The sequence below is a fragment of the Aethalodelphis obliquidens genome, unplaced genomic scaffold (genome assembly GCF_003676395.1).
Source record: "Aethalodelphis obliquidens isolate GAN/ISIS:26980383/991018 unplaced genomic scaffold, ASM367639v1 scaffold41, whole genome shotgun sequence".
Lineage (NCBI taxonomy): Eukaryota > Metazoa > Chordata > Mammalia > Artiodactyla > Delphinidae > Aethalodelphis > Aethalodelphis obliquidens.
In genome coordinates, this window is record NW_020837985.1 from 7878969 (window position 1) to 7891174 (window position 12206).

Here is a 12206-nt window from a genome sequence, read left to right on the forward strand (position 1 = left end):
TACCGCCATCAGAAGTAATTTTGTCTCTATTTTGTAAGTTGCTTTTGTGTGCCTGTGGTTCTCCACTCACCAGGATGTTTAGGACAGTGTCAGAGGGGATTCTAGAAGTGGAGCTATGCCTGGCATACAGGCGAGTGCTCAGACAAGAACTGATGAACGTGGAACAAATTGCACCCCCTGTGTAGCTGCCCCTCTCATGACATCCTGAACTTTTCCTATGATGCATGGATCACACAGTTTTTGGGGGATTTGTCTCTTGTTCTGCTCCCCAGGGGTTGCAAGCTCAAGGAGGGAAGGACCACATCCCACGTTCAGTGCCCTGTCCCTGGTGTCTTGCACAGTCCCTGGCACCTGAGGTGACCAGAAAACATTTAGTGGTGGCTTTCAACCCAGGATCACATTGAATTGACACGCCAGCCTCGTGAGGGACAGATACCTACGCCCTTTCTACGTGTCGGGGAGACCGAGGCTCAGAGAGATGAAATAACTGTCCCACCAGGCATTGCAGCTTAGAAGAGGTGGAGGCAGCCTTTGAACTTGGAACTCTTCTACCTCTGAATGCAGACATGACCTGAGAAGGAGAATTTTGACTTCTGCTGCTCGTTCTCTCTCTCTTCTTAGTTCCTTTTACTGAGTCTCTTAACCTCACTCAATCCTCTTATCTGCAATCGGCTTCCAGAGAGGATTCAGATCACCTTGTCTTGCAAGCAGCTGCATCAAGATCCCCACAGTCCCTGGAACTGGTGGTTATACGGGTACTTGAAATAGCCTCCCTCTGCTGCCTGCTGTCTCTCTGTCTGCTTGTTCTGGGCTCTGCAGAAGTGCTCAGCAGTGCCGGTGCCCAGTTTCTGCAGGGCTGGATTCTGCCGTACATGCTGTAAAAAGGCGAGGGCTCTGCCCCAGGCTTTCCTGTTCCCTGCTGATCACCCGCCTCCTCTCCTCCAGGAGCTTAGCCTTGGGTGGCAAATCCCGGCCTCCCTTCCTGCACTGCATTTGAGGCTAATGGCATTTCCTCTGCCGGCTTTGGAGGTATGCCCGGCGGCCCCCATGCTGCTCTCTGCAGCCTGCCTGCCCTGCCCTCACTGCAACAGACGGAGAAAATAAATGAAAATGAGGTGAGTGGGGAGGAAACCTAGTGAGCGGGAGAGGGACTGGAATCCAAGACGGAGGCTTGAGCTAAATGGAGCTGTGGGATCTTTAAGCCACAGAGAAGACCAACAGCAAAGCAAAGGGTAACAGGCCAGGGGCCATCTTTGAAATCCAAGATTTTATCTAAAGGCGGTGGCGGCTGTGGGTTCTGAAGGAGTGAAACGGAGCAGGACCCTGTGGGGCTCCTGGGAAATAGGCTTCACTCAGCCTCCATGACCTTCCCTGAGTTCCAACTAGCAGGTTCAAACCTTGTAATCAGGGAAGGGAGGGGATGCAGAGACAAGGGAGGAACAGTCAAGAAACAATAGTGCAGCCTTGGGGCAGGGTCCTGGTTCCCCCTCAAGGATACACACAACACCACCTTTGAGCTGTTTTGCAGATACTGAAACCCTCACCAGGTGGGAGAAGTTAACTGTGTGCTGCCCACAAGCACGCAGACCCCAGACTCGGTGGAACCGGAAGGTTGATGATGCCGACTCCCACTACCTCCCCACCAACCAATCAGAAGAGTGTCCACGAGCTGATCACGCCCTCTTTGAACCATTACCGTAAAACTTCTCACTACCCCCTCCAGGTCCCGACGCGCAGTTTTGAGGGCATTAGCCCACTGTGGCCCCCTTTTCCTGGCAAAGCTGTTAGGGGAAGAACACTGACTGAAACCACCCGCCCTGGCCAGGCACCACAGTAACCACTTGCATGAGTTATCTTACAACAGGGGGTCCTGGTAAGGAACATGGAACTAACAAGCCACCACCAACCGGAAGAATTCGGGAAAAGTCAAAAGGAGACACCAGTCCACATGTACTACCAACCTCCCAGCATCCTCCTCGCTGGAATCCATCTTGGGTGAGCAATGCACGTGCCACCAGAAAGGACCCTCAATCAGAATGGTTGGCCAGAGACAACCCGTAAACTCACCCGATCACCATAAAACCCGAGACTGTGAGCCACGTGGCAGAGCCGTCCTCCTGGCATCCCTCACCCTCCTGCTCTACCCCCAGGCGCCCCTTCCCAATAAAGTCTCTTGCTCTGTCAGCACGTGTGTCTCCTCGGACAATTCATTTCTGAGTGTTAGACAGGAGCCCACTCTCGGGCCGTGGAAGGGGTTTCCCCTTCCTGCAACAAAGCAACAAAGCTATTCTTTTCTACCTCACCCAGAACTGTCTCCAAGATTTAATTCAGGGTCGGGTACAGAGGCTGGATTCGGCTTCCGGAGGACAGTCACGGAGGACTCTGAGCCCGGGGTGGGGATGGTATCTACATTCTTTTCACAGCCCTCCCACCCCCTTGCCCAGGATGTCCTCTTGGAAGACTTTTTGGGTCCATTTTGTTACCTGTACCAATGGAAGACTGTGGTGGATGGCGTGGAACACACTTCCAGAGAGGAGGCGGGGCTGGATAAAGAGGTGGGTAAAGAGCTGTCAGGGGCCAAGTGTGGAAGGGCTTTCTGGGGAGTTTGGGTCTCTGAGCAGGCAGACCTGGACCCTGCTCGTGTACATCTTCCTTCCTGTGTTCGCTTAGGGGTTCATTCATTCAACAAATGATTTTGAAGACCTACTATGGCTAGTCATGACATCAGCCACAGCGTTAGAAGCCAGAGTGAGACATGGTCCTGATGCAGGGAGTTCACATCTGACACGGAAGCCTGAGATGCCATCAATTGATTATTTGGGCACTGCATCTCTTTCCTTCACTGAATCTGTTCCTCTAGGAGGCCTGGATGCTACTGGCCTTGAAGTTGGCCAATAACAATATTTTAGGAGGTTGGATTCTCTGGAAGAGGTACAGATCCCTTCTATTTAAACAACAGGGGCTCAGGGCATCGCGTTTTAAACTATTAACGGGAACTGTGATCTCATCTGTAATTAGCATATGAGGAAGTCATAGATAATTAGTAGTTTATTATAAAATGTGGTAAAGTGTGAGCGCACACTCCTGGGGGGGGGGGCGGGAGAGGCAGGGCACCAAGACACAGTGTGCAGTGGGGGAACTGGGGTGACAGCACTGGCATGCTGGTTGTCGATCGTCAACTTGGCATCACTGTCACCCTCTCCTAATTTAGGTCCCCTCCGAATCACAGAGAAGCCAAGAACTGCATCCTAGCATCCCCTTCCCCATGTAGTTCTGGGCTATAGTTTTCCAAGGTGCAATGGGTTGGAGGGGTTTTACATCTACTCAAGGAAAAATATAGGACTCGAGGTGGCTGTAACATGTGCACAAGTTTTGTTTGGACAACATGTTGCTAGATTTGCAATGCAGTGCACCTGGCTCCAAAGGCCACACACTTAACCACTGGATGACGTAGTGTTGTTGGATTCTGGGCAAGTGGGCTGAAGGTCAGAGAGCTATTATGTATGGAGAAACCAGCCTATTCACTGCAGGATCTCAATCAAGGATAACTGTGTAGTTCCTGTGTGTATGTCTATGTGTGGACTTGTGGTGATAAGAGCTAGAGATAAGGAGGAAGAAGGAGAAGGGGGCAGGGTGGTTGGAGAACCAGCTAGATGTGCCTGGGCCAAGCTGGGAATTAAGGAGTTGCTCTCACCCTGGATGGGGCCACAGGAAGGTAGAGGAAGAGAAGATGAGCTTCTTTACAGAGAACACTGGACTTTTAGCTCATGGGACAGCCAGGTGGGGTTGACTTGGAACCTGTTAGATATTTGGTTTCTCAGTTCAGGAGAGAGGTCTGGGCTTACCTTTAGAATCATCAGCAGAGATGGTGGCTGATGTCATGGGAAGAAGTCTAACGGATTGTGTATAGGAAGGCAGCTTAAGATGGAGACATCAGAAAACTGACTGAAGTCTTACCCAGTAGGGAAGCAGCTACGAAGAGCAAGGGAGGTGAGCATCCCATGAAGGAGGGAGTGGTGGGCTGGGCCACATACTCCAGAAAGGTCCAGCGTTATGACTGCATCTTCACTTTGGATCTTTCCCCCGCCCTCCAACTCACACATCCAGGGGTGCCACAGGCATCTCAACTTGACCTGTCCCAAAGCAAACCTGGGATCTTCCCCCAGTCTCGCTTCTCCCAGTGTCATCAAAGTATCAGTAATCCATCCAGGTCTTCAGACCTCAAAACCTGGAATCATCCTGGCCCCTTCTCTTCCATACCTTGCATCCAATCCATCATCAAATATGGTGAGCTTCTGCCCTTGCCTCCCCATCGTTGTATCACAACATGGCAGACATTTCTGCAAAAATATAAGTCTGAGCATGAGCCCCTTCTGCCCCAAAGCCTTGAGTGGTTGTCCGTCTCATTCAGGGGAAAGCCCTTGACGCTGAGTTCGGCCAAGGGCTAGAGGACGTGGTGAGGGGAGCCAGTCTCTTTGAGGTCCGGCTGCTGAGGGATTTGTTTCAAATCTCTGTATGTGCCTAGATCCCTCTTCTCCCCACCCATGCCTTTGTTAAAACAATTTATCAACCCCGAGTACAGGTCATCTGAACAAAATGGGATTTATTCCTTTGAACCAAAAGACCTTATTTCATCTGGAATTTGATAAGGGTCCCGGGAGAGGAGTCCCAGCTTGCGGCATCTTCTGTGGACAGTCGGGGTCTCCTTTGCTGTGTCCGCACACTCATCAGAAGCCTTCCTGCAGCCCCCAAGAGAGGGCACTTCCCTCAGAGGCTGGTGTCCAAGGGAAGGTGTCTCAAGGGTCGATAACTTGGGCAACTTCAATAGTTTCTTTGTTTGGGTTAGTATGGTCATTTTTGCAGGAGAGTAAGCTGTCACTCAGAAGGACCTTTGATCAGCTGATCTCTGGTTGCCTACGCGTGTAACACACTGTTAGGGAAAGTCTGAGGTTCACTGCTGCCATTTGTAATAGCCATGAGTTTTATATGTGAGTGTAGGAGGGAAGGAATAAAGACAACCAACAAGAAAGGTTTTTCAAGGAACAACATTTCTTTATTTTTCTTCTATTGTTGAAATGTTTCTTTGGATTGGGAACCAGGACCACTTTTTTGGTTAAAAAGGAAGCATGAATGTGCGCTCACAGTGCTTTGGAGTGGCAGATTCCGTGTGTGTGTGTGTGTGTGTGTGTGTGTGTGTGTTGAGAATTCAGAAGGGGCTGTGTTTTGGGTTGGGTCCCAGCAGAATGGAGATGGGATGTGGAGAGTGGGAGCCAGAAGCAGAGTTCCAGTGAGGGACCTGGTGGTTGGCAGGCAGCGTGGGCTTTCCGTGGGGATTTGAGCCAATCGCATTCAGGCCCATGGGGCAGGGAGGACCTAAGTGACCTCCCGGTTATAGGGCGGGGTCTTATTTACAGTGAGCAGAGGAATAGAGGTCAGAGCACCCAGATGGAGTCGAAAGGGCCTGAGACAAGGAATCATCTTCTCAGGATTCCAGCTCTAATTCTGCATCCGGTTGCTGAATCTTGGCCAAATGTGTCCCCCTCTTTGGCTTTAGTTTTTTATTTGTAAAATCAAGACTCGGGACCATGCTGTTTAACCTCTTTTCAGCTTAACACTCAATTTTTAGATAGAGTTTTTCAAAAATTTATTCTTATTAATTTTTATGAGCCTCGGTTTCCTGAGGAACTGGGAAAATAGTATCTCTCCCTGAGCATTTTTATGAAGATCAAATCAAATCATATTTGGAAATGGACTTTGCAAACTGTAAAGTACTCTGAAAACATTAGTTTTCATAACCATTATGGTTATGATAATGTCAAGATAGGGGATTAGTGTATTACAAAAAGACTATGTTTGAAATGATTATTTCCAAACAGAAACTGTTTGCATTTCAGTCACACTGTCTGTTTTATAAAAGGTAAAGACAAATGCACAGAGTCGATCCAGAACAGTTAGGATGCTTTGCTCAGAGAATGGCGAAGTTATCTTCCCAGGGTGGGAGCGGGCAGGAGGGTGGCTGACGTGCAGTTAATAATTGAAGTAGGCACAGGGTGTCATTCTGCAGGGCACCCTGCCCCCTGGTAAGTCATCAATAAAATATTGGGTTCAGTTGTGTGGAGCCCACAGCTAATCTGAGAGAAACATTCTCACTTGGAAAAGCTGGTTGGCATGGGAGCCAGAGTGTCAGAAAAGCCTGTGGGTTTGGAATAAAAATGCCATGGAAAGAAATGAGTTTCCAATACCCCTTCTCTTACTGCGTCCGAAAGGACAGCCCTGAAATCGGTCAGCAGCAGTTATTGTGGCCCCGGAAAAATTCCACCCATGGGGGGAGCTCCTGCATGCTGCCTGGCGGCCCCCCCACCAACCCCACCACTGCCCTGCAAGATGGCCACGTCCATCCCAGGAGTGGTCCAGACCCTCTGACTCAGGGTTGAATCTCCAAAGGTCCGGTGAGACCTTTTGCAGCCCTTTAAGTAAACCCACATGCTTTACTTTTTCTTAATTATCATTTTTCATTCTAAAAGGAACACCTACTCATTAAAGAAAATTTTGCAAATATAGACAAGCAAGATGACGTCAAGACAAGGTAACATGGCAAATGTCCACTATTTCACTAAAATCACTGCATGTTTAATAATAACGACAAGCAACACTGGAGTGCAGCAGAGGGCCAGGATGCTGAGGGGTTTAGATGCATCTTCATGGCATCTGTTATCTTCACGGCAGCCTTACCTGGTGGCATGGATGACAATCTTGCAACTACACTCCAAAACCCAAAGTGGCGTAGAAGATGAAGTTTGTTTTATAACTAATTTGGGGGCTAAACATGACCTGAAACGAGTCCTACTTATAGCCTTTAGTTATGCTACTTGGTGTGAATATTCATGTATTGTTACAACATTATTAATGGGCTTAATTGTTGAGCACTGCCTCAGACCCCTCTGGGATGTTTTCTAGTATTTGGCATGTTTACCATATTTCTCAAATCTGAACACTTCAGAATTCCCAATCACAGTTGCTTCCTTTGCTATCTCCCTGTAGCCGGTGAAGAATCTGAGGGGCAGAGTTTATGCCACTTGTCTGACATCAAACAGCTGACGAGTAGTAGAGACAGGATTCAAACCCAGGTCCACGCACCTCAAGGAACTGCCCTCGTAACGCTCAGCCCAGTACTTCTCAGCCTCTCCCATATCCCGACATACACAGAGAAGGATAACAGTTGTTTGACCCACTGTGGGGAGAAGATGAGGCTGCTTGGGACCAGGGCAAGTGGTGCAGGCTGTCTCGACGGCAGCTGCTGCACCAGAGTCCTGCAGTCCTCACCCGTTGACACAGCCTGCAGCCCGCTGGCGGGGAGTCTGCCCAGACTTTCAACTTTCATTTGAAGCATAGGATTCACCCATCACAGGGCTGGGCAGTGATGCTTCAGGGCAGGAGCCTAGAACCAGAATACCTGGGTTTCAATCCCAGTGCCACTATTTTCTGGTTGTAAGAACTTTCCAGGGCAAGTTGCTCAAGCTCTCTGTGCCTCAGTCCCCTCATCTGTAGAATGGGGATGATAACATCGTACTTACTTCCAGCTGAGGGCAGCTACACTCCCATGGTCCCTAAAGCAGGAGGAAAGCAGTGGAACTGGTTGCGGGGGGGCGACTCTGAGCTCAAGATGATCCTCCTGGGAATTTCCTGGCGGTCCAGTGGTTAGGACTTGGTGTTCAATCCCTGGTCGGGGAACTAAGACCCCGTCAGCCATGCGGCACAGCCAAAAAAAAAAAAAAAGATCCTCCTGACTTTATGGGATGGCGGATTGGGAGGTAGCAGGTCCTCAAATCCAGCCCCTGGATGAGTAGGTAGACACCCTTTCCTGTGCTCTAAGAGGGGCTGTGCTTGTCTCATGGGACACTGTGCATTACCCGTGCAGGCTGAAAAACAGAAGGTGGGAGCAACCTCGATCAGCACTTAGAAGACGTCAACATTAGGCCAGAATACAGAGCTGTTGAGAAAGCCTCTCTCTTAGACTTGAACACACGTAGACTAAGCCAGCCCCCTATTCTGTGTTTCTCTTTGCATTTCACCCTTGGGGCACTCTACCTTCTGCCAGTTTATACTTGACGTTTCTAAGATCAAACCTAAAATGTCACAAGCAGAGTTCAGAGGGGAAAAGGTGAGGTTGGAGCCCCTGGCTGGAATATTATGCCAGGTTTGTTTCTGAGTTACACCGGGTTCCTGGAAATCACCTGACATTTGGAGTTCTTTGAACAAATGAGTGGAGTAAACTAAAAAGTAAGTGAACAGAAAATATCTCTCTAATTGCAGGAAGACTGTCTCCCTTTCCTGCCCCCTCCAGCCTTATCCAAGGCCCAAGAAGAGGCGTGCTTCTCGACTATTCAACCACAGGCTAGTTGCCTGCTCCTGTCTCTTGCCCTTTACCCTTTGTAGGCAAACTCTGCACGTCCACTGGGGCCACGAAATGGGCTGGGCTGGGGGGCAGGCGCTGAATGCTTTGGGGCTGGGTGTACTGGAGCAGAGGGAGGATGCCCACTCGGTGGGGTTCTTGGTGATCTGATGGAGATTCTCGGCACTGCCTTGCCCCCTTGCTCCTCTGCTTGACGGAGCCCTGAATGAAACCACGCCTCCCAGACTCAGGATGGGGTCCCCATCATGTCCATCCATCCCGCCCCAAGGCTCAGCATCCCTGAATCAGGGTTCGGGGTGAGGCTTCACAGCAACAGCCTCATCATTCCCCCCACAATGGCAGCATCCACGGACCTGGGTTTGGCCGGATGCTTCCTCCCTTGAGGTGTGCCCAGCCCAGCCCAGGACCCTAGGACCACATTCTACTTCTAGTCCAGGGACTTTATCCTGAGTGCTAGCGCAGAGTGTAGGGACAACCTCTGTCCCTGGTAGCCCTCTCCCTGGGGTAGGATCCAGCTCATCAGGGCTGGTCTGCTTACTGGAGCCTCTGCTGAACTGGGCCCAGGTTCCAGAAGGGCCCTATGCTCTGGATTAGACCAAAGCCCGACGCCGCACATCAAGTTTTCTCTGTTGGATACTGTGCTTTTGCAGCCGGACTGCCTCTACCAAGGCTGGCCTCTCTGCCGTGATGTTTGCCGAGTCCCCGACCCACCTGAGCTCAGCTTCCCCCTCTATCCTGTGGCTGCAGCTCTCGGCATGCCCTGAGCTTTACCTTGTTTAAATGTCCTCAGCAGGTTGGGCTGAGTCAACCTCGAGGCTTTCTCCGAGTCTCCGAAGATAATAGTTACCCCTGACACTGGTTGAGGGCTTCGTTTACAGAGGCTTTCACCTGACACCCTCTTCACGTTCCACCGGGACCTCCTGTATTTCTTTGATATGAGAACAAAAAGCATTGCAAACATGGCCACTCAAAAGTCAAGTCCCCAGGGGCTTCCCTGGTGGCGCAGTGGTTGAGAGTCCGCCTGCCGATGCAGGGGACACGGGTTCGTGCCCTAGTCCGGGAAGATCCCACATGCCGCGGAGCGGCTGGGCCCATGAGCCATGGCCGCTGAGCCTGCGCGGCCGGAGCCTGTGCTCCACAACGGGAGAGGCCACAACAGTGAGAGGCCTGCGTGCCGCAAAAAAAAAAAAGAAAAAAAAGTCAACTCCCTTTCTGTACTTTGTGCTTCTCAGGAAAGAGTAGTTTCCCTTCTATCAGGGGGGTCTCACCTGAGATGCCTCAGGTGGGTATTTCCTCCAGAACGTATCTACTGTGGATTCATTACCTGAAGCTAAGTCTCTTTTAAATGAGCTGTTGTTAAGAGTCAAGAATTTAGATAATGATTAGGATGTCATACTTCTTCCATTACTTAAATCTTGTCCATCCTTCCAACACAGAACTTACCAGAATAGCTTCGTGTTGGCACACATGGGCTTAGACAGGTGTCGATTCTTATGGAAGAGACAGTGCTTTCCTCTCAGTAGTGAACACAGGAAGAATCCATCCCCTAACTTCCCTTCCGGTAAAGTGAGGCCAATGACTGCGTTCTGGCTGGTGACAGAGCAATAACGTAGGCGACTTTCAGGCCTGGTACCCAAGACCTCCTGAGTGATCCCCCTTCCTTTCCCTCTCTTTTCTTCAGCTGGCTGGATAGAGAGGATCAAGCAGAGGCATCCAAGTCCCAAGTGCAAGAAGACTAGGTCCCGAGATCATTGCCTGGAAGGCCTCTGCCCCACATGCAATAGGACGTAAACGACAGCTAAATCTCTTATTTTGTTTTAACCACTAAGAATGGGAGTTATTTGTTACAGCACTTTTATTGACCAGTACAGCGCTGAGCCTAGTTCTAAAACTACCTAGAAGGTCTTGGGCAATTCCTTTCATTGTTCTGAGCTTTCTCATCCGTAGGAAACTTCCCTGGCAGGCTTTGCGGTCAGATGAGAAGAGCTTGGGATGCAGTCTTCCTAGGAAACAGCGTACCCGCCTGCACCAACTGACCCACCTGCTGACTTTCTAACTGTGGCTGCAGCAGATCAAGTGGCCTTGGTCCCACCTCAGGGCGTTTGTACTTGTTAGTCCTTCTGCTTGGGTCACTTTTCTCCCAGGTTCCATGGGTTCTTTCTCATCATTTAGGGCTAATCCTTTGCAACATGTCCTCAAAGACACGGTGCCTCCAGTTCAGGCAGCGTCCTCGACCTCCAGTTCTTTCCCATCACAATTTCTCATTGCACCTACCCCTCTCTGAATGCAGAGTATTTATGTATTGGTTTATAGGAATATTATCTATTAACATTATCCATTAGTATTATTGTGTGCCAGGTACATGACAAGCGCTCGGTAAACGGCAGTGCTTAATGATTAGCCCACTGTATTGAGTCTCTGTTTACAGGTCCCTCTTTCCCAAGGTCAAGGACTAGGTCTTACTTATCTTTGCTTCCCGATAAACCTTGTATGGAAGAGATGACCAAGAAATGTCTGTGACGGGAGAGAAACTCAAATCGTGTCTTCGATCTAGTGCATCCAAAGACCAACGAAACCATCCTTGTTCTAAAAAAAATTAAACCTTTTTATTAGTATATTTATTTTATATATAAAAGAAATACAAAAAAAGAAACACAAAGAAAACACGTTTATGGCAACTCGGACTTGTCGGTGCCTTCGGCTTGGGCTCCCGGCTCAGGCCCACTGGGTGTCAGCAAAGTCCGCCGGTTGTAATGGCCCTTGATGATGCCCGTGTTGTTGTTCTCATTCAGCAGCTGCTTCTGCCTTTGCCTGTTGAGGGACTGGACGAGGCCCAGGACGACCGCGGCCAAGGAGTACTGCCCGGGCAGTCTTCTCGGCGGCAGGATGAATGGGTTGGGTTGGACTCTCCCCAGGAGAAAGTACGTTTTGATTTTTCCTTCCTGTTCACTGATGCCCTTCACATAGATCTCCCCTCGGTAGTCAAAGGCAAAGCCCTGGTCCTTCAGGATGAGATAGGTCTCCTCTGGGACCTGGATTCTGCCGCTGACTCCCGTGCTGTCCATTCGACTTGCCAGGTTCACGGTTTTGCCCCAAATGTCATACTGTGGTTTCTTAGCGCCGATAACGCCAGCTACCACTGAGCCGTGACTGATGCCTGTGGGTGAACCAGAGAAACAAGAGATGAGAGAAGAGGGACGTCAAGGAAGGGGCCGCTCCCTGCCTGGGACAGTGACCCTTAAACGAAGGATGTGATCTCTGCGGATAAACTGCAGGGTACAGATCCAGCCTCAGTCACTTATTAGGTGTGTGATCTGGGTTGGGTACGTAACAGATTTGGACCTCACTTCTCTCATCTGTCAAGTGGAAATAATGAAAGGACGCTGGTATGAGATGATATAGGTAAAGCCACTGGTATATTACCAGACAACCAGCGAGTGCTCGAGAGACAATAATGATTACTCTCACGTGGATGCTGACTTGTCTCAGCCTGCGGGATGGACAGGGCACTGATGTCGGGATGCTGGGATCGCCGCTTGCCTCTGTGGTCACAGTGCCCTGAGAGCTCGGGCAGCACCTTTTCCTTCCCTGTCTCAGTCTACGTCCTCAGCAGCATTCTCTGGGTCCGTGGCCACAGCCTCCTAACACGCCTCCCTGGATCCCTGCTTGTCCTCCTGCAGACCAGACTCCACGCTGCTGCTGGAACCAGAGGGACTCTCTGATGCACGTCTGATCAAGTTACCACCCACTTCAACACCTGCCACAGCTCCTTTTGCCTATGGGGTAAAGCCCC

At 50.2% G+C, this 12206-nt stretch overlaps 1 protein-coding gene across 2 annotated transcripts in view; it reads right to left on the reverse strand.

The window, feature by feature from the left end:
* Positions 1–10994: 10994 nt before the first annotated feature.
* ADCY8 (adenylate cyclase 8) overlaps positions 10995–12206 on the reverse strand; it is a 218774-nt gene continuing 217562 nt past the window's right edge. The window contains exon 18 of one of the 2 annotated variants that reach the window (XM_027132481.1): positions 10995–11570. In XM_027132481.1, coding sequence (XP_026988282.1) covers positions 11083–11570 — 488 coding nt within the window. In that variant the 3' untranslated portion in view covers positions 10995–11082. The remainder of the gene's footprint in view (positions 11571–12206) is intronic. The other variant, XM_027132482.1, reaches the window with a different exon arrangement.